The sequence below is a fragment of the Corvus kubaryi genome, unplaced genomic scaffold (assembly GCF_017639235.1).
Source record: "Corvus kubaryi isolate FWS band 111438036 unplaced genomic scaffold, C.kubaryi_AGA036_p1.0 137, whole genome shotgun sequence".
Lineage (NCBI taxonomy): Eukaryota > Metazoa > Chordata > Aves > Passeriformes > Corvidae > Corvus > Corvus kubaryi.
In genome coordinates, this window is record NW_024580671.1 from 9,040,077 (window position 1) to 9,062,065 (window position 21,989).

Consider the following 21,989-nt stretch of genomic DNA (forward strand, 5'->3'; position numbering starts at 1 on the left):
ACATTTCATGTGGGACACTGTATTTTACAGAAAAATATGGTTATCTTAAAAAAAAAAAAGTCTGCACTTCTCACTGGCTGTTAAACTTTGCAAAAAGTCTTTAAAGACCAGATAAGGACAAGAGCTAGTATAAACTACTTCTAGATTCAGAAATAATTACAGCACAGAATCTAGCCGTAACTATCTTAGAATGTCCACCCTCCAAGTTTTATATCTGAAAATTTGAGAAGTCTGGAAATAATGAGAATTGCAAAGAAATTAGACAAGCTAAAAATGAAGACAGACAAAAGTATTTTTTAATATAAAAATGGTCTTTATTTCTTCAATACAAGGTAAACTACTATTGCAGTAGACCAACACAAAAGTTGGACAGCAAATTGCTTAACAGTCTCCTAAAGGCTGAAAAAAAGAAACCTATGAAAGCTAAAAGTTGTGCAGTATTTCAAGTATAACATCTAAAAAATAAGAAATTATCCCTAAACTTACAGATTATTTCAGTACCTCTGCTGAAAATGTATTGAAATCCACATTTGCTAGGATACCATCTTACCTTGTGGAGAAATATAGGTCTCCAAAAACTCCAGTATTCAACAGACTCTTTGGCCTGCCAGCATCAGGAAACTGTTTACTATATATATAAAATCCTTTGGAGTCAGGCATTCTGACAGGCATCCATTTCCTTACATTTTGCATTGCAATTCTGCATTCCAACTTGGACAACCCCCCTCCTGTATTTCAAACCATTTCTTGAATATTTTACTCATATACCCTTGTGCAAAGCAGGAACCAGGAAATGGAATGGTACAGGAAGACAACACAACCTTTTGTTTAGAAAGTCAGCAGTGCTGGTAATCATCATAAAAATGTTATTGTTTACCAAACAGGAATGTATTTCACCTTTAAAATACTCGGCTTTTTTTTTTTTTCTTTCTTTATTATTTAAAAAAAGGACAACTGTAAGGAATAAGTAAGGAATATGAATTTGCAATCACTTATACTTATAAAAGCACATACATTCCTCATTTTCTTACATCTGAAGATCAAGGGAATGTCTGTTTCATAATGTGATAATAATATGCACAGTTTAAAATATTTTCTATTACAAAATACTGTGTACAAGAGGGTGAGGCTGAAGTCAATTAGATGAATATACTCCGAAGTGTTATTTCTGAAATCATGTAAAAATCACATTACATTGTATGAATAGATGGGAATTTTTACAACTTAAATGCTCCATTCCATTGAGATCAAAGGTGCACTGCTTACTGTTTTCAAGAGACTTCTGTAAAACTAGTGTATTTAGACGATTTAAGCACGGGCATAGGCATCAGCATCATCCCAGAACCTATTGCAATCACTGGAGCTACAGAAAGGGTTTGAGAATTAACAAAAGTATTATATACAAATGGAATGAGGAGCTTTATTGTATTTTGTCCAACATGGGGGAAAATTAATCCCACAAGAACATCAAATTGATTAATTTCTATACCCCAAACTGCTCCTTAGTAAATTTATCCTCTAATGCTAAAAGGAATTCTAAAAATACATGGGATGTCAGACGTTAATGGGGTATGGGGAGGAAAGGGGAGGAAGGTGAAACAACTACAAAACCAAAAAACCCCCAACTCGAACACCCCCATCCACCCCAAGCCAGTCTGAAGTATTAATTGCAAGGCATCATAATTGCAAGAGACAGTATTTCTGCATAAACATCATGATTCATTAGCATGCTGCAACCATTATGTTCAAGACCTGTGCAGTCAATTACCAAAATAATTTGAATCTCAACTGAATCCACATTGTTTCTCTTCTATGTTAAAATTGCTATTTTGGAAAGAATTCAAGTTAATTTTTTTTTTTTTTATATGGACACTGAGCTGCACTTTCCTTCTCTAAAATCTTGAAGGGTTTCTATTTTGATGCAGAAGCAATTTAGTGACTTAAATCTCTGAAGAATACCAGTCTTAAACGTGCATGTTTTATATTTAAATCTACATGACTGACAGTATCTTAATGAGCATTGTATTAGGAAATTTAAGGCTGTATCTCAGTTTACACAAGAATCATAGACAACTTTAACAGGCTATGTATAAAATTCTATAAATAAAAATGGGAGCAAAGTCTGTTTAACCTGTACACAGAGAGCAAGTGGATAAGGAAAGAAAATCAGGAATTAAGTATTTCTATAAAGAATGCCATGTATTTTACTAGAAACACAGATGACAAGTATATACAACATTTAAATCTCCAATTATCCACATACAACTAGGAAAAAAAACATTTACAAGGGTTGGGGTATGCAACTAACAACCAGGTAAAAAAATACAGTTAGAAAAACTAAGCCTCACCGATTTCAAAGGAACAAAACCAAAAAGTACTCAGTCCATAAAGAAAAAAGCTAATGTCTAAATGTAATAAAAATATCTTGTTTAACACAAAAAACAACATCTATCCAAGCTTATAAGCCACACTGTAAATAAAAGTTTGAAGTTCTGACAAACATTTTTCAAAACGTAATCAGAACAAAAATTATTGGCACAGAAAGCAAAGAGGGAATGAGGAAAAAAAAAGACTGTACAGTTTCCAAAATGCTATGTTCTTCTTCTTAAGTACTTTGACCTGCCAAAACGTATAGTCCTGTAAAATTTTTACTTTAAAAAAACCACCCTCTACTTCTAAAAAATACATCACCAATAAAACAAATTCTCTTGGTAAAGCACCACCACCCCCTAAGTCACTACTAGCTAGTTTTGTCTTTCAAGATAAAGGACACAGCCTTAAGATAATATTTTCAATGTTACTTATAAACTCAATATTTGAAAGAAATTAAGTATTTCCTCACAGATTATTTCATCCTTTCATCAGCAAAAGGAAACGAAATGCAGCTGAATGAATATTAAAGAGCAGTAGCCATCATGGCATCACCATCAGTCACTATGTTTCCAAACTGCCATTTCCTGCATGTGCACAGGAAATTGCCAGGAACATTTAGTAAACCAAAACTCGGTAAAAATTCTACTACAGATCCAGTTATACATGATGTACATTAGGCATATTCCTTTTTGGTGTCTATCAGGGTCTTTGGGTTTTTTTCTGTACATTTTTTTGTTTTATAAAAAAAATCTAACAAAGGAAACTCACAACAACAAGAGTATTATCTAAATTGCAACACAGTACATTTATCAGTTAAAACTAAGTATTTGGAGAACAGGCAGAAATAATGGGCTTCATACAGGGATCTCATCTCTCAGGTCACAATGGTCATTCTGTTTAATTAACTTATGTTATTTACCTGCTGCTATTCCCTCCCTGCTATTTCCATTGCCAGCAATGGAAATAAGTGAGTGAGAAATTACACTCTATGTAAAAAGAGCAACAGTCTCCTTAAATCTATTTCAATGTGGACTAAAATATCAGTTCCTGCATAAAATGCTTGTAAAGTTACTTTTTTTTATTTTAAAATTTAATATATCTATGCAATGGAACATTACTTACCTGCTGCTTTTTCAGTATTAGCTATTCCCCATTTAACTGCTACAGGCAGGTAATTTCTTCCTTAAACTTATTACACACAGTAGTAAACAATGTTTTTAAGTAAAGAAAAAGAAGTTACAACAGTACTGTTTGTAACCAATACCTATTCACAAAAAAAAGCAGGAAGTGACTCATGACTTGCTTGATACAACTTTCAGTTTTACAAAATTTTTAAAGGCAGTTTTCATCTTTAAACAGGATTAAACAAACACGTGAAATATCTTCTCAGTAGCAAATAGTTCAATAAACACCAGTGATCCCATGCATGAGGAACTGAGGTACACAATTTAAGAAAAAAATAAAAAGGGGCAAGTCCAACAGCATCAACCTGGCTGCAGGAAACCTGGTTGAATAGTAGGTGCCAAAAATATTAGAGCATTTCAGACTTATGCAAAACTTTTGCAGTTGCACAAGCTACTGGTCCCAACTCAGTAAAGCATAAAAATCACTCATGTATGCAAATACGATACTTAAAGCATACTTAATGTTTACATTCCTTGAAATTTATGAAATGTAAGCACATGGTTTTATATGCTGTGGAAAAATCAAACAGATATAAGTGCTCTCCTGAACAGGATAACATTTTAAGTCAGCTATAAAATCTTCAAAACTGGTAAAAAAGAAATCAAGAGGCTTCTAAGAGTTGCCTCTTAAAGCCATCTGAGGTCTTGAAACTTAACTTAAAACATTAAGTGCAGCTATTTGAACGAGCAACAACTCCAAGAGCATGTCCGTTACGTAATGCTTTACAATAGACTAAAAGCGAGCCTTTGCACAAGGCTGACAGAAACTAAAGTTTTGCAGCTTTTATGAAATTTCTATTTGCTTGCATTTCACACTTGATGAAATTTAAAACAAATTCTTTAATTTGATGCCTACTTTCACTGAGTGCTCCAATAATTTGTTTTTAGGTAAATTTACAAAACCTCATCTGACAAATTTAACCAGTGCCATTTTTTGCTAAGACATTTAAATATTGCCCATTGGTAAACAAGGACATACAAGTGTACCTTCTCTTTTATATGCATGTGTGAATAAACCCCGAAGTATTAAGAAAATACCAAAAACATGAAGTAATAAAAACGGTAACATCTTGTTTCTTCTGGCACATTTCTAATATACAACTATGTACAGACTGCTACGGCCTTGGGGGTGGACAGGGAACACACACAAGCACTATTACTATAAAACTGTAAACAACTGCAGGATTTTGTGTGTTTTAAACCTAACCTTTCTAGCCCTTATTATGGGCAGTTTAAGTTCATATGAACAGTTTAAGTTTATACTAACTGTAGTGTCAATAAGGATCAGGGCTGTACGAGAGATAAAATTTTCAGTGTGCTAAAAATCACAGATCTGGGACTATCTCTCCTCAGAACAACTGACCACAGAGAACTGCAGTTTTTACAGTTTTATATGTCAATTAGCAAATTCACAAGCCACCTAGGTAAACACTGCTAAAAAGCAAAATAGCATTAAAGGTTTTATGTAACCACCTGGTTTTGTATCAAAATTGAGTGGGAGAGCGCAACATTAGTACGTTTAACTCACTCGCTGAATGCAAGATTAGGTTGAGGCATATGCAAGAACTATTGCGATGTTTTTGAAGACAGCATCAATGTTTTCATTGTAACATTATCTTTAAATATTGCTGAACACATGACTTTCCCTGAGGTGTAAACATCAAATAACTTGAACAGCTTTACACATCAGCCCCATTAAACAGTTTATTACAACACTACATCTACTGTAATCAGTGGTGCTGTGTACAGACATTATAGGAACAGTTTAACATGAACAAACTACTATAAAAACAAGCATTTACTTGACTTTTTTCAATTGCTTGCACATTATAATTGCCAAATGTATATAACCAGTAATAAAGTTGCAAAAGCTATAAGGTTTAAATCACACAGGCTTCCCTCAAATAAAACAGTTAAGCAACATAAAAAAGTAAAAGAGCTACTGGTTACCATGTATGCAGATTTGCTTTATTCAGATCTACTCCTGTTCATTTTATCCATGAATCCTTACAGGCTCAGTTCAATCACATGAAGCAAACTGCTGGACAAGCATCTTTCCTTGAAGAATGTATCTTGTCTTGCATGCTGTTCCTCTTCCTTCAGCTGTAATGTGTCAAAATTTGTGATGTAGATTTTGCTAGTCCCCATAACACATAGAAAATTGTTGGCTTATCTATACATACACAACTCGTGCATCTACTTCACCATGATGTAAACTAACACAAAATACCCAGAAGCAGTAGCTACTCATTTGAAGTTGTTTTCTAATACAGTAATTAAAAATAAGATTCATGTTGTTGTACAACAAAGTTGAAAGAATATAAACTTCACAGTTAAAAGTACTGATGATAAAGAAAGAAATAACTACTGCTCCTGTGACTGATGGCAACATTTATATAGAACACTTCCTAAAGTATGCATTCTGCAAAAGTAACTGAACAAGAATTTAATTTTACCACAATTCAATTTTTACATTTTTACCTGCCCACTTACAGAAGTTTTAAGCTGGTTTGACATTTAAGTAATTTATTGATTGTATAATGAAGTGGATGGCTCACAGCTCAGTAACATTTAAAAGCACACAGAATCTGACACCAGTACTTCAAAATTTTCAGACTCGTGGCAAGGTGGATGGGGTTCACATCTAAAAATACACACTTGCAGTTTAAGCACAAGAACCCACATTTCAATTAATACAATGTAGATTTGCAGGTTTCCTCACCTACTTGGCCTAGAAAAAACCCCAAACCCTACTTCCTACTCTCATCTATTTTGGCAAACAAGGGAACCACACAATTCAGAGTTAATTACTGTAAGAGTTCACAAAATACTTGTGATGGTATAATTCCATACACTGGATTTCAGTTGAATTCTATTACAAAACAGTTAGCTATCTTAATTTCAATCATAATTCACAATTTCAACATTCAGTAATTTCAAAATAGTTTCAATCAAATTATTAAAAAAGCCAACACATTAAATTGTTCATTTGAAAACCAAGACATTTAGAGAAGCAATTTCATGAACAGGCAACAGTACACAGCTGTCAAATATTCTTCTACTAGTACAATAATTTCAAAACTGGGAAAACTAAGTATTCAATTTTTCTTCTTCATTTCCTCAAAGTGACTGTTAATAATAACTTCAAAAAAATCCAAAGTATAACCAACTAGACTCTATACACTACAGTATGCACATAAACTAATCCAAATCAGTGAGTGAAATTTCTTCTCTTACACACAGACTTTGTTCTCAAGTCCTGAATGCATCAGCCAGTAACTACTTTTGGGGAATTTCCTTCCCCAGAGGCCGATATTTCCATAGGTGATATGTACTTTTGAAATTAGTTAGTAGCAAAGTGACAAAGTGGTGCCTCCACCAGAAAAATATGTTTGGAGTTGTGAGCTAAGTTAGCACAAACAGACAGGAGAGAATCTCAATTTTCCAGTGGAGAAAGTAAGTAGCTGACAGCTGTGAGACTGCACGTCAGAATTTGCTGCTCTCATCATACAATTGCTGCAGCCAGAATTATGGATCTTTATTACGTCTACAGCAACAGTTAACAGATCCAAAGCACCCTATATGTGATTTATAATATTACTATAAGAAAGCTTCAGTTCCTGGGAATAATTTGTTGATTTATAAAGGTACTTATGGAACTACAGAAACTCCAAAGAATGCACAATGAAGTGAATTTAGGATTAATGTTTTTTGGTATAGGACTCTTAAGACGGTCAGCACCACACTGAGCCTTCATTTTTAAAAACGTGACCAACTAAAATCCAAAGCAGTGTACATTTTGGTTCAAAGTGTTCTGCCACTGTATCTTGGCAAAACTGGAAACCCTAGTGGTTCCAAAAAAAAAAGATCTGTATGGATTATACCTGTGTGCTCAGCCCTTTTCAGTATTCTACAAGCAAGTAGAATATTGAAGCAACAAACAACTAAAAAAAAAAAAAAATTAAAACTCTAGTCAGCATTTCTTGGCAATACTGTTTTCCATCTGCCTCAAGCTCATATACAAGCTATCTGTCCCAAGCATGTGTTAGAGTTGTACAATTTAACACCAGACAGCAATCAGTTTCTCAGCATTTCTACCAAAATTTACCAAGTCTACCCAAATTTCAGACTTAGGTGTTGAATAGACATTTTGTGGTTTAAAAGTTAGGGGTTTATGCCAGAATATTTCACAAATGAAATCCCAGAACTTTAGTAATCAAACATTTCTGTATTTATGCAAGATGCAACTTGAGCACTTTTTTACCCACAAAGACACACTCTTACAACAAAACCCAATAGATTTCTTATATATGTATCAAAAGCATCTTGCAATAGCAGCTCTAATTTTTCCCCTGTAATTCCAATTATCTAAATAATCACATAAAAGCTTTAAACAGCCTTTAAAATTTTGAAAATTCTACAGCAGTTTTAAAGCTGTATATACATATACCCATCAAGTTTTATTATAGTAGTGTATTTTCAGAGATTGAATTTCAATCTCACATGTTCACAGTCCAGTAAAATGCACAATATACATTTGTTATTGTATCCTACAAGCTCCTATGAATTACTTCATGTAATTCTCCTTTGTTTTATTCTATACATGAAGAAAAAGAAATACACAAACCAAAAACCCCACAGAAAGTATCATCTTAAAAGCCAAAAAATTCTTTTTAACCTACATTCCAAAACATCACAAAATACCCCAAATATTCTGATGGTTTAGCTATAACATAGTGAGAAGGAAGGATTTTCAAGCTTGACTTTCTATTTGTCTTTCAGCATGTAAGCAAATACACATGTGGTTCTGTTCTGTTCACCATACACATACAGACTATTTTATCACCACTAGCATCTTCTCACATTTGCTGCCTCTTCCCATCTCCTATTATGAGTGTACTTACCTGCTGTCTTTGTTCAGTCTTAGTGTATAATTTAATATCAACACAACAACAATTTCATGACTGTATAAATAATTTTACATGGGGGAAAATCCTCCCAAACTAATTTCATTTGTCAAGTATCTTTCTTCCACTATCCCAGCCTGTCTATTCACCAAAAATAACTGATGAACAGAGAGGTGCGGTCAGAAAATTCAACCTTTAGTTTACAAATTAAAAACATATGAATTATTGGCAAGTGTTTTTCACATTAATATATGAGGAAGAGACAAAAATGTAGATCGGGCTGCCACAGGAAAACATAAAAATGAAGATCTCTCACATCTCCTCTTTTTTTGGTAAAAAGAAATCTTAGTTCTCAAACCACAATGAGCAAAAGTAAAAAAGTGAATTTTTTCCATTCTTTGAAGAATATTGCATCAAACCAACATTTTCACTTCTGTGTTTCATGGGGAACTTTTCACACAGAACAAATTTGTCAAAACTAATGAATTCACAAATAAAAAAGCCCAGGATATGAGGAACTAAAAAAAAAATGAGTGTCTTACGACACCTCAGAAGTCAATAAAATTACAGCAACATATTCATGGGAAAAAAGTAATAAAAGTTATGCATTTGAAAGTAAGTAGCATAAGATATTCCGCTCATTTTTTAAATCATTGTTTCACCCTCAAGAAAATCAGATTCACCACTGAACATTAACAGACAAACTATGTGTTTCTGCAAAGCACCAGAGTAATGATAAAACAGACTTTAAAAAGCACATAAAGCAGTGGCACTGCTTGCCTCTATCGTGCTATGCTGGATTTCAAATACTGAATCAGATGCACAAAGCATTATTTCTCTGATGAACGCTAAATACAGAAGAATAGTGCCAGCCCCACATATGTGCTTCCTCAAAAACACACCAAAACAAAAAAAAAAAAAAAAAAAAAGAGATTAGGTAAATAATATTCGTAATAGCTTAAGACTAAGACCTGATATAATTCTGGACAGGTATGTATACCCAGATCTTGAACAATGCTACCACATGATTCACTTAATATTAACTGGAAGCTTATTAAAATAGCCTATTAAAAATAGGCATTTTCCAATTGTTTACAAGGTTTTTTAAAAGGCTAATTTCATACTTCGCTTGATGTTTAAGTGGTTATTAGCGCAGTCACAGGACAGGTCCAGCTTAGAGAAGCAAAAATATAATGAATGGTATGTAAGCCATTAGTACCATTTTCCCTCCTACTGACACAAAAAATTCCAACCATCTTACTTCTTGAATCACTCAAAAGCTGAAACTAACTTCGGAGTGATCTGAGAGCAGTTTTTGAAGAAGCATATGAGCCTCAGACCTTCAAATTATTTTGCTTACAGTGGTTTGAGAGCAGAAAAATCAGAGAATAAACATGAAATATGGAGTACAAATTCTACATACATATCAACTGTTACAATGTTGTGGTTTTGTCTTTGTAAATCAATCCAAATCCAGTTTAAATAGGAAATAATCAACCCAATAACAAAAACACAAAATGAAAAACTTAACATTCAGCAGTTATAGAAATTCAGACAGATTAAGATTGGGACAATGTATCAGCTAGAAATACATTACTGAGTATCAGTTAAATAAAAAAAAATTCTGCCTAATAAGTCAGGACTCATGCTAATGAAGTTACATTACTATTCTGTTTGTACACATTAATTTTGCTGTTAATTCTTCTAAATGTCATTCTACTGGGTTCTTAGTTTTTTTGACTAATACTGGTTAGATATTTGTCTTAAATCCACTGCTCCCTTCTATATTTATAGGCTTTCTACGAGCAAAGGCAAGATGTTCCAAGGAAGCATTCAGCTTACAGTAATTCGGGAGAATGGATTGAAGCCTTATGCAAGTGAAGGCACAAAAATCTTGCAAGAATTTAATTTTAAATCATGAAGTGTACAAACAGAAGTGTAAACACCTGGTATGGTACAACTAAACTTTTTATAGAGTTTTATTGTTATAAACATATTTTGTAAGTCATTCCAATTTAACCCATCTCTATAAATGTAATACAGTACAAACCTAATTTCACTGTTTACAAAAATGTTCACAATGGACCCTCAGAATCCTTCTGAACTAGACGTGTTAACATTTTGGAAAAATGCCAGTACAGTATCACAGTTATGACTATAGGTACACAATAAGGAGAAATATAGGTGCCATTCATAGGGTGCAGGCACAGAGGCAACTTCATGTTTTCTGGCAAAACACATTAATATGGGGAATAACTCGTTTCAGCACTGTTGATATTTATTAAATGACTGAGTGTTAAATCCATTTATGAATATTATTCAATGTAAAAAATGAAACAAAAAATGTATGGCAACATACATCTTAGTGAAAATGAAACATACAAACCAGGAGATAACTGTATTTCTTTTATGTGTGTGTGTGTGTGTGTGTGTAAATATATAAAAACAAAACTACAATAAAGCTTTTCTTCATTAAGACAGCAACAAGACAAAATGTTTACAACTTAAAAAAAATACCAAATGTTTTCAATTACATGTAGTATACTAAATTTGCCCTTTAAAGCAAGTTCTTAGGATCTATTTTCTTTGCACAAGGGAATCTTACCAAGATACCCTTTTGAAAGAAAAGAGAAATCCCAACACACACCAAAGCTGAAGGATCTTCCAAATATAAATCCCACCTGAACTGAGACTGAAATCACAGCCTCAGCGTAAATTGTGCTTTGGAAATTATGAAATGCAACCTAATGCTGTTTGATATATTTTCTTTGGGTAACGGAGTAGGAAATCTGTACTTGGCACAGTAAATCTTTATCTACGTGCACAACAGTAAATACACAAAATAAAGCTACATTAGTAAACTATGCCAACGGTTAAAAAAATTATCTTTCATTCCAGGCTATTAACAATTTTTAGTATGGCTTGCTCATCTCCACCAGAAGGAAAACATTCTGGAAATGCATCCATTACTCAGCTCAATGGTTACCCCTATTTGTAACAACTATGTGCAAATATCAAAAATATACAGTTATTATAAAAGGTAAAAACCCAGTTCAACAAAATAAACTACATTTACTTTTGTTATATGTGTACTTTTACGTTATTTTACAATTAAGAACCACAGTTGATATTTTTACTAAATTCCAGAAATATTTCTACCAATCAATTTTTAATGGCAAAAAGTGGCATTAACAGAAATATACTGCCAACTTTATTTTAGATGCCATGTTTCACCTTCCTGTTTAAGCCTTTGGCTCCCTTTCTCTAGGTCAGTTACTTCTTTTTGTGTCCCCTGTTAGCATATGAACCCGAGACAACATCCCACTTAATTCTCAACACACTAAGAGCATTTAGTATCATAATTTGTTCTCTCCCAGAAAAACGTCAGTGACACAAAAAGCCTGACTGAAAAACTGACACTTAACACATACAAAACTGTATTTTCACTTAGGACTATACTACGTTTTACTTGACTTTTTGAAGTTTTGCTCTGTAACGTTGGCAAATGAACTTCCATGAATAAATAACACATGCAAATCTGGAAACTAAATCTGAGGTTAAATCTAAGAAATGGAAGCTGGGCAGACAGGCACATCTACAAGCTCCAATTTCAGTGTAGATGTAATGGGAAGTTCTTTTAAAAAGGGAAAAGACCACTAGAAAGTCACTATTAGATAGGGTTGGGTTGGTTTTTTTTTCAATTGTCAAATATAAGGAATCATGGGTAGCTTTAATTCCCAACCTTCGAAACAGTACATTATATAATGTAAACATTTCTATGCATTTTAAAGCAGTACACTGAAAAAACCCATTGTTTAGCATGGTACTCTAGCTGTCTAGACATCTGATGTATACAAGACTTCAGATACATGAAATAAAAGAGCATGTTAGTTTGTGAACAACCAGAAAAAAATCAATTCTTTTGTCATGTATTTGTTTACTAGTCTTCAGAAAATGACTTTACTACCAGAAGGGGGAGGGACTGAAAAATCAGGGTGGTGGGCAACAACTGGTAATAAATTTTACTGAAGATTAACACCTGAATTTAGCTAGAAGGCAGAAGATACTGACAGGTCACATTTCATAAAATCAAGACCAAAATCTGGTTATATTTCCTGAATTTGACTAAAACTCACCAGGAAAAAGAAAAAAACAAAAAAACCAACACAAAACAAAACAACAAAACCCACAAATACTAAAACCCAAAAAATCACCACTGTACTTGTGCAAGGACAATAACTGTATGGACACTGAAATAATCCACACACAATCTATGAAGGGCTAAATGCTGCAGTCCTTACACAAGTATATTTTAAAATACAAAATCAGTATTTTTAAATACAATTAAGGAATAAAACTGTAAAATTCATATAATCTTCTAAGATTACAAACAGAACAGTCTGACTTACTAACTTTTTAAGAAGTGGTTCAATCACATTTCAAAAAAACTGGGAAGACTATTATCAGCCAAAATAAAAGAAGTGGCATGCAAAATGTAGAAGATAATTGCACAAATTCTTGCTCCCTCCCAAGACTAGTTAATTACCTGTTATTACTTACCTGTGGTCATGCCAGGTGCTGCAAGAAGAAAGTGGTTCAGTACATACTGCAGGATCATTTAAATACAGATATGAATGGTATAAATCATCTCAAACCTAGAGTGGTTACTTTTAGTAAGCCAGTAAAGTTCAAGAACATGAAAGAAAAGCTCACCTTCTTTAACGGTGACGATATTCTCTCTCTCTGTCTCGCTCTCTGTCACGATCTCTGTCACGATCACGATGCCTCTCTCTCTCACGGCTTCTTTCCCGGTAATAGTCATCGTGACGATCTCTACTACGTGATTTGTGGCGCCTACTTTTTTCTCGTGACCTACTGTGGTCCCTCTCTCTGGATCGCTCACGTCTTCTAAAAGAAATTACTTCATTAACTTTTTCTTCAAAATACTTGTCATCCCCACACCAGTTTTGTACTCTGCTTAGGAGTATGAATTTGACCAAAAACAGATATGAGAGAAAGATCTGTTCATCGCAATGCAGGTCTATTTTTGTACATACAATTAAAGACACCTGGTACAAAGAGTGGTGCCTAAGAACTCAGTAACAGGTAGTAAGGGGCACCCACTTTCTAATCTAGCAAAGAAAAGTCGAAGTACATACTCAGAATGGAGGATGACTGAAATCAGCTGGGGGAAATGCACCTCATCTCAAATGATCACTACAACATGGCTGCTAATCTACATATGGAAAATCTGTGCCAAAACCACTAAATTAAACTAAGAGCTCAATTGAAGCTAGTCAGATCAATTTTGAAAAGAGGGTTAATTAAAAGGCAGCTTTCCTAAGTTCAGGAAACACTTACTTGGTTCCTTCACACATTTCCTGTGCAACTCAGCAAATCACTGAACTTCTTACATGCCTTACTTTCTTCTCTGTAAACTAGTCCTGCACTACACCTTCTCTTTCCTAAGTAAGAGCAGATGGAAAAGGAAAGTTTTACCTGGATCCAGAACCATAGGACTTGGACTCAATTCCATGAAGGCAGTCCTGAAGAGAGCTAATAAGTACTTTGCAGCGATCATCTGCAGATACTTTGGACTGTTTGATTAAGGAAATTGCAGTTACCAAGGTCTCTATAGCACTTCCATAGTCCCCTGAAAATGATGTAAGATGAGGATCAGAAAATTATGCAAATTAAAATATAGATATTTATCTCTAACAGTATTATCATTTTGAGTATCTTCTCTTAAGCAGCCATCTAGATAATTTACGGTAGCACCAAATACTAAAATACTGTCCAGATCAGTGCTCAGAAGGTTTTCTTAGAAACTAGCTGAAGCACAATTCAAAATCAGTCATAAATTGTACCTAAATTCAGTGTCCTATTAGGAAAATGTGGGTTCAGACCTTCCAGAGTCCTGATTTAAAAAAACCCTATAAATTCTTTTCAGTTGGGTACAAATAGCAAACACATTAATTGAGTTTTACTAACCAGCACTGGCATCTGATACAGCTCTCGAAATGGCACTGCTTGAGATCGCCCTATTTCTATTCATGATTTCTTCAAATTCTGCTTCACTTAGAGGTGTCCTTGCAGCATCCATTTCTCTGCAAGCAATAAAACTGGTATTTAAAAGGTTAAGGAGAACTTCAGAAGCTATCATTGCAATTTCAACAATCCAAGTTTGCAACTTTAAGCAGTGACAAACAGAAAAGAAAGCAGGATCTGGGTTTGGTTTTGGTTTTTGTTAAGGACCATCGTTATAGTATAAAATCCTGAAAGCTTAAAAAAAAAACCCCAAAAAACCCCAACAAACCAACCAACCAACAAAAAACAAACCCAAAAAACAATTAAGACACTGCTGTATAAATAGACTTATTTTTTGTTCATCCCATCTATTTCAAACATTCAGCAGCACTTAATATTGTGCTTTACAAATATTTACAATTTTCGTAAAATCCTTGAAGGTACGTAAATAGATATTCCCAACTGAATGGATGTGGAAATACATGTACATAGGCAATGCAACTTTGAGCAAAATTAGAGATAATTTTCATAACAGTACTGGAATCAGAACTATATGATCCTGTTTCCCAGATCTTAACTAAGACCAGAATGCTGTAACTTTTGAAAAACAAATATAGTTATCATCTTTAAAACACTCAATTTTCTGAATGATATGTCAGCATTTTACAGCAATTTTTTTTTTTAAATTTCTGGTCAAGTTCAAGGTACTCCAATTTAATCTCCATACTAGTCACAGTAAGGAGGAAGCAATAAAGCAGAATCCTCATACTCATTACACTTCAATTATCAGCTACCTATAGAGGGTTTGCCAAGTAACAGAAGTAAACCTAAATTTTCCCAAAAGTTTTGCAGTGTCCTATTAGCCAGTCTGTGTCACATAGAAAATTTGGAGAAATGTGTTAAGAGATAAATGCTGAGACTGTCAAACTGGCCCACTGCTTGATATTTCTAGAACAGTGTTAGTTCTTCTGGTAGAAAGAAAATGCAGAATAATAAGCAATGCTATCCTCTTAATTGCAAGAAGTGGAACAAGATCCTATAGCCAGTTTAGCATAAGAGGAAATGTCTAAAAATTCATACCTCCCTGAGTTTTGAGTATTATTTTTCGTGTGCCTCCCATAGAATGGAATATGTAATTTTTCTCTTATGGACATGTTATTTCCAGTGAAACGCCTATGATATATAATTAATGACAATTTAAATAGTTATGGATGATAGCTTTAACATTATTAATGAAAATACTGGACAGTAAGTTATACTGTCCTATTCCCACTCCTTCCCTCCCCAGACATTCTATAAACTGCAGACAACCTTGATTTTGTCCATCAAAAAACACCCAACACCTTATAGTCTTATATTTCAGGCAATTAAGCCAAATGCTTGAATTTCTAGGGGTTTTTTTGTATGAACATCACATGTACAAATGCTTGGGCAGGGTTTAAACTTTGTGGTAAAAAAAGCATCCCAGCAAAGCATCTTTGCAGAAAACATTTTAAGCCAGGAAAGTGTGTTTCATGCTAGCAATAAAATTACTATTAAAAAATTCAAATCTAACTATGTAAAATTGTCCCTCTTACAATTTATGCCAAAATTTTTGACAAATACAAATATGGTGAAAATCAAGAAACAGCAGCAAGACAGAGATGCTTGAAATCACAGATGAAAAAGATGTTTCAAACAAGAAGTGAAAAACTTGACGAGTCAAGTCAGGGACTTAAGAATTTTGTCGCAGATAGGATTAACCATAGAAAAAGCCACTGCTACAAACACAGCAAGATTGCACCAAAGGAGCAGAAACATCTTGGTAGGAAAGGAAGGTAAAAGTCTTGCAGTAAATTCACACCTGGCTTTTAAGACAAACACTAAGTTTTAATTAAATCCTGAAGAAAAAAGGGACAAGCAATGCTGCTGAAAGATGAAAATGGTATGAGCTTGGTAAGACCTCAACATATGCACATATTTGAAAAAGAAAACTCCAGAGCATTCTTAAAAGGCAGCCTGCAAAGCACGATGATACAGGTAAAAGTCAGAATTTCAAGTTAAGACAGAAGCACAACCAGAAGCTACTGCATAAGAAGTGATATGTAAGTTTACATGTAGAACACATGGAATGATGACATTGCCAAATAAAACAAAGACAAACAGTTCAGAGCTGAAAAGGGAAAGTAAGATTACTGGTGTTACATTTCAGGATTTTCTTCCTGCTGCAAACATGTTTCTCAGATCTATTCCCCTGGAGAAGTTAGAAGGGGCAAACTACAGGACTGGTGGGATCCCTTTTGGCCCTACTTCTAATTGTTCCTAACATTTGCATTAGAAGGGAAAAATCAAATGCTTCCAACAAGAGGAGTAAAATATGCGACCCAAACACATTAGACCAAAAGAACTCACCTTCCAGGTGGCCCATAGTCACCTCTGTCATACGGTGGAGGTCGGCCATATGGATCTGTTGGAGGTGGGCCACGGCTGTCTGAAGTGGGTATGCCACTATTGGCAGGTGGGGGGAAGAAAGCTGGATTCACATGTGGTGCCGGTGGTGGAGCACCTGGAGGTGGCCCAGGGAGATGTGGAGGAGGTGCAAGAGTCAGGGGCGGCCCAAGAGGGCCAGGCGGACGAGGGGGAAATGGACCCGGAGGTGGAGGTGGACCCTGCTGAGGTGGTGGTGGACCTGGTGGTGGCCCATAGCCTGGAACTGGCGGAGGAGGGCCTGGAGGAAGTGGCCCAAGTGGAGGCTGACCAAAAGGCTGTCCTGGAAACAGAACTGGTGGTGGTGGACGATCACCACGATTAGGAGGTCCAGCTAATGGAGGTGGGAGGACCTGACCAGGAGGTGGAGGGCCTGGTGGGCCTGGTGGGCCAGGAGGACCTAAGGGTGGACGTGGGGGAGTTTGTCCAGCTAAAATTAAAAAAAAACAACAAAAACAAACACACAAACAAACAAAAAAACAACAAATAAAATTGAGTGAATAAATATGAGGAAATAAAATTCTTTAAAATGCTTCCTTTTTTTTGTTCTTAAAAACAATGACAAAAGAAAAAGAAAGCAACCCTCCCTCCCTGAACATTGTGCAACATGTACAAGACATGCATGTCCCCGCTTTGGGTCCAGTAGATTAGAAAATTTTTAACTTATCTGTATCTATTGATACTAGATATCTAGAGATATCTAAAGAGAACAGCATTATCTTGAAAACGGACAACACCCCTCCTCAAATCACTTAATCACCTGCTGTTGTTTCCAAAACCCACAAGAAGATTACAAAAGCTAGAAGCCATTGCATCTTACTGCAGCTAGTCTTTCATATGGGGCTTAGGATAAAATATATATTAAAAATATGGGAGAAGCTGTATCGGAGAAAGTAATGTAAATGCAGTATCCAAACCTACTCTTAGATTCTCATTACTGGCTTTTCAATTTGACTACGTCCCTTAGACTGTTGGTAGACAATTTATTACTGAATGACATTTACTAAAAAATATGTCAGCTGAAAAAAGAACTTCACCGCAGTGCAAAGCTAACTGTTTAACAGATTTCTCCCATATCAGATACCTAACTAAGCATGAAGACCTCGTCTTCAAATTTCTGGTGCCAACTAACAGACCTGTCAGTGGGCATGAATCAAAGCTGAATTTCTGATCACGCGCAAACTTGAACTACAGTAAGGAAATTAGTTACTTTACACGCTGCCACACAGGCATTCTCAGCACATATAGCAAATAAGAAAATCTGAACTATACTACATTAAAGCCAAATCTACTTGCTAACATGATCTATTTTAATTTTTTTCATACTTAAAATACATATATTAACATAGTATAAAGAATGTATCTAAAAAAGCTCTTATCTTGCTATCAAATTTAGTAAGTACAACTTCCTGGTGAATAGCAACAAAGGAACAGTCAAATCCTACAATCTAGCTGTGAACACTGATTATAGTTCATTAATTGCCTTGATCTTTATCATTTCCCAAATAAGTATACCACACTGAAACAAGAAAACACAAGTAAGACTGAAACTCCATATATGAATAATTTTACCTGGGAAAGGTGGTGGTGGCCCTCCTGGCCCTGCCGGTCCAGGGAATCTGTCTCCACCTGGAATGGCACCTGGAAAACGGCCCCGACCTCTATTACTAGGTGGAAATGCTGCTCGTGAGCTTCCTCCTGGGGGACCAGCTTTACCTTCGCCAGACATCTGGCCAGACTGTGTGGCTGCAACGGAAAAGCAGAAGCATCATCACATACACTGAAATAGGTTAAAGCCTTTCAACACTTGATCTGAAGTGCTAAAGCATGACCTTATGAGCACCAACTTGCTCCCTGTACCCAAACCCAATGCATTTAGGGAGGAAAACATTCTTTGCTAAAATACTATGCTCTACACTAAAGGACACACTAAAGGACACACTAAAGGAAGAGGATCTGGAGAGACTGCCAGTCTCTTCCTTCCATGAAGCCCAAGGCTACAAATGATTAGGACTGGGAAACACAAGACATGGTGCTGAAGTACAACACAGAACCGCTCTTCCCCATTCTGTCATAAACACAGACAGTCCCCACATTAGAATTTAGTCCAGTTTGTCTACAAATGTTAAATTTCTAAATGCTCTTGTGCTTTTTTTTTTTTCAGATTACGTCCACAAGAAATTGAGAAAGCATCTCCAGATGTTAAGAGCTGCACAAAGCTGCAACCTTCTTTCAGAATGCAGTAGCTCTTCAGTGTATGAAGTGATTTCTTTAAACAAAGATATTACTTCATTCACCTGGACTCTAAGTATTTTATAGCTATTTTAAACCGTGTAAGACTTGTAAGACGCTGAGCTAAAAACCTGCCATTCTACTTTTTCTGCTTTTCCAAGACAGCACCTAAGAAAAGCTTACTTTTCCTTGACTGCATTTCAAATTGACTCAGAAACTGTTTATTACACGGAGTTACAACAGGATTCTGCCCATGCAATTCTCTTTTAGGCAACAAATCCATCAACTTTTTGGAGGACGCTTCCGATCCCACACCCACAAGGGCAAACCTGAAAGGAAACGAAGAAAGTTACAACACAATTTTTTTCCATTTTCTGACATCCTGATACCTCATGAAAAAGATTACACACAGTAAGCGAAAGAATACTTGAAAACTAGACACCGAAATTGTCTCCCAGGTCTTAGTCCAGTTTTCGGAGCAGATAAAGTAACTCATTCTAGGACATAAAAGAAGAAAACAAAAGAGCAAGTACAAGATGCATCAAAATTTATCACAACAAAGGCAGCTTTTTGGTGGAGTATCAACAGACTACATAATGAATTCATACGACCAAGTTATTAAGCATACACTGCGTGCTCATTACTGTTAAAGGGACATGAAGGCAAATTTATGCAGTGAAATTTAGGTTATCAGTGAAAAATGGGCTCAAGCACTTTAAAAAGCTAATGGAAAATAAAGACATAAAGAAAAATTCATAATGAAGGTTGGGAGAATAGCATTTACACTGAAGAAAAACAAGAATCACCACCACACCAACTAAAATCTAGGAACAGTCTTAAATGAAGATGATGAACAAGCTTTAACTCACAAAATAATGAGACACGCAATACCATCACAAGAATTTATACCTGAAATTTAATTCATTAGGATGAAATGATATGCCAAATCATTTCTGTATCAATAAGCTAAGATTAGCAGTTCAAAGATTGACAATTATGAAAACTGAGAACTCCTTCCCCTCCCAAACTTCAATCCACATACAGAAAAAACAAATGACAAGTTCTTACCCTTTAGATTGGCCATTAGCACGATTTTCAAAAAATTTTATCTCCAAAATATCATTTACCCCCAGTGAATGAACTGCTTCAGTTAAGTCTTCATCTGTTGTCCACTGAAAAATATTTTTAATATTCAACTATGAGAGCTTATCTAAAACATCAGGCAAAGGGCAATTAAATTTTCCATGGATTTTTGAGTGTGTGTGTGTGAAACTGATCCACAGGAATACTTTAATTCAGGATGTCAATATATTCTGACTTTTGGAGTACTCATTTTTATTTTACAATTCAACTGTTAGTTCACCTAATTCATGCACGTTTTACTGATTCCATTCATGTATTTCACAATGGGACAACCCAACAGTCAGGTCCTTTACTTACCTATTAGCTCTTGGAATAATGTAATAACTAATGAAAAAAACACCCATAAAGTATTCTTTTTCAAGTTTAATCCTGGTAAGAAAATATCAGGAAGGAAAAAACCTCATTTTTTATTTATCTTTTAAAACAGAATTTTGCATATGTGAGCCCTGAAGAACTTGGTTTCCTGTAAACAGATAAAATTTCCACTTAATTCAGCTACTGACCAGCTCTTGCACTGTTTGCTTTAATTGATTTTAAAATGCTTTCGTTCTAACAAAGGTAATTGTCTTAAGGGTGACTGCAGTTCAGTGAGTTATCATAAACCTGTTCTTGTTGGACAGAGAAATAAGCCTCAAGACAAATACCTGAAAACAGTTATGCTGAAAGAGTCACTGCCGACGGAAAAGGCCCTGGAAAAATGTGAAAAGTAATTTCAAGAAAATCCTAGAGAACCTTCAACCTCCTTTTAAACTAAAACCTTCAGCAAGAGTTTACTAAAAATTGGGTTTGTTTAATAACCTTGACGTATTTACAGGCATGAAGTACTTATTAGTTTAAACTTGTTCTCTTCTTTCATTCGGTTCTCTGAAAACCTTAAGAACATACTAGCACAAATATCCCTTCATAACACTTAAAACATGACAGAAACTCTGAAGTTTATATTTACTGAAGATTTTCTTGATTTGACATCACAACAGCTCCAGATAGGCTCACCAAATTTCAAGTAAAAGGAAAAAAAAAACCCACAACCATAAATAAAAATTAAAGAAAACCAAACCAACAACAAAAACAAAACCACCTGATTTTTTATACTCATAATATTTCATATAAAACATTTTAAAGCAAAAAAAAATTAAAAATAGTTACGTCCATAATTAAAATTCTTGTCTACAACTAACCAGCAGTAAGATACTTACCCAAGTGAGATTTCCAATGTACAAGGCAATTCTCTTTCCAGTATACGTATAGACAACATTTGGTGCAGCTCCTTTACCTACATCATCCCCAACAGATGGTGGAAGAGAATCCATGTAATCGCGATCCTCTGGAGCATCTCCATTATTTGCAGATGGAGAAATTACATCATCATATAAATCAATCTGATCATGCCCACCATATTCAGCCTCCTAAAATAAAAAAGACATCTTGATTACAATTTGTATTACTCTTAGAACTCACTGAAGCAAAAAGTGGTGATAATTGCCATGTTCCACAGACAGTCTGATCCACCACCTACACAACATCCCTGCTGAAAAGCTAAGCTCCAGTTTCATCCACATCAAAACATGTAAAATTCTTATGACTCCTATTATATTCTAAACTTATGTGGAAAAAAATACTTCTGGCCACTGTTTTCCACTGCAATACTTTTGCCCTT

General features: G+C 35.0%; 1 protein-coding gene across 4 annotated transcripts; it reads right to left on the reverse strand.

The window, feature by feature from the left end:
- Positions 1 to 913: 913 nt before the first annotated feature.
- Positions 914 to 21,759, reverse strand: CPSF6 (cleavage and polyadenylation specific factor 6). Of its 4 annotated transcripts, none has more exons than XM_042017805.1 (10): positions 21,529 to 21,759; positions 20,258 to 20,361; positions 19,373 to 19,518; positions 18,530 to 18,703; positions 16,883 to 17,387; positions 15,572 to 15,664; positions 14,456 to 14,571; positions 13,964 to 14,117; positions 13,178 to 13,369; positions 914 to 5,660 (listed from the first exon to the last, which is right to left on the reverse strand). In XM_042017805.1, exons 1-9 carry the CDS (start codon positions 21,640 to 21,642, stop codon positions 13,183 to 13,185), a joined length of 1,593 nt encoding a protein of 530 aa, XP_041873739.1. In that variant the 5' UTR covers positions 21,643 to 21,759; the 3' UTR covers positions 914 to 5,660; positions 13,178 to 13,182. The 4 variants fall into 4 exon arrangements, with proteins under 4 accessions (XP_041873739.1, XP_041873738.1, XP_041873741.1 ...); XM_042017804.1 differs by having other exon boundaries at positions 13,178 to 13,372; XM_042017807.1 differs by lacking the exon at positions 15,572 to 15,664.
- Positions 21,760 to 21,989: the final 230 nt, after the last annotated feature.

Excerpts from the sequence above, each read along its gene's own strand:
- CPSF6 (XM_042017804.1), bottom strand. The coding sequence starts at position 21,642 with ATGGATTCTCTTCCACCATCTGTTGGGGATGATGTAGGTAAAGGAGCT. Across the intron at positions 19,519-20,257 it reads GCTAATGGCCAATCTAAAGG|GTTTGCCCTTGTGGGTGTGG; the intron begins GTAAGAACTTGT and ends GTTTCCTTTCAG. Across the intron at positions 13,373-13,963 it reads TCCTATGGTTCTGGATCCAG|AAGACGTGAGCGATCCAGAG; the intron begins GTAAAACTTTCC and ends AATTTCTTTTAG.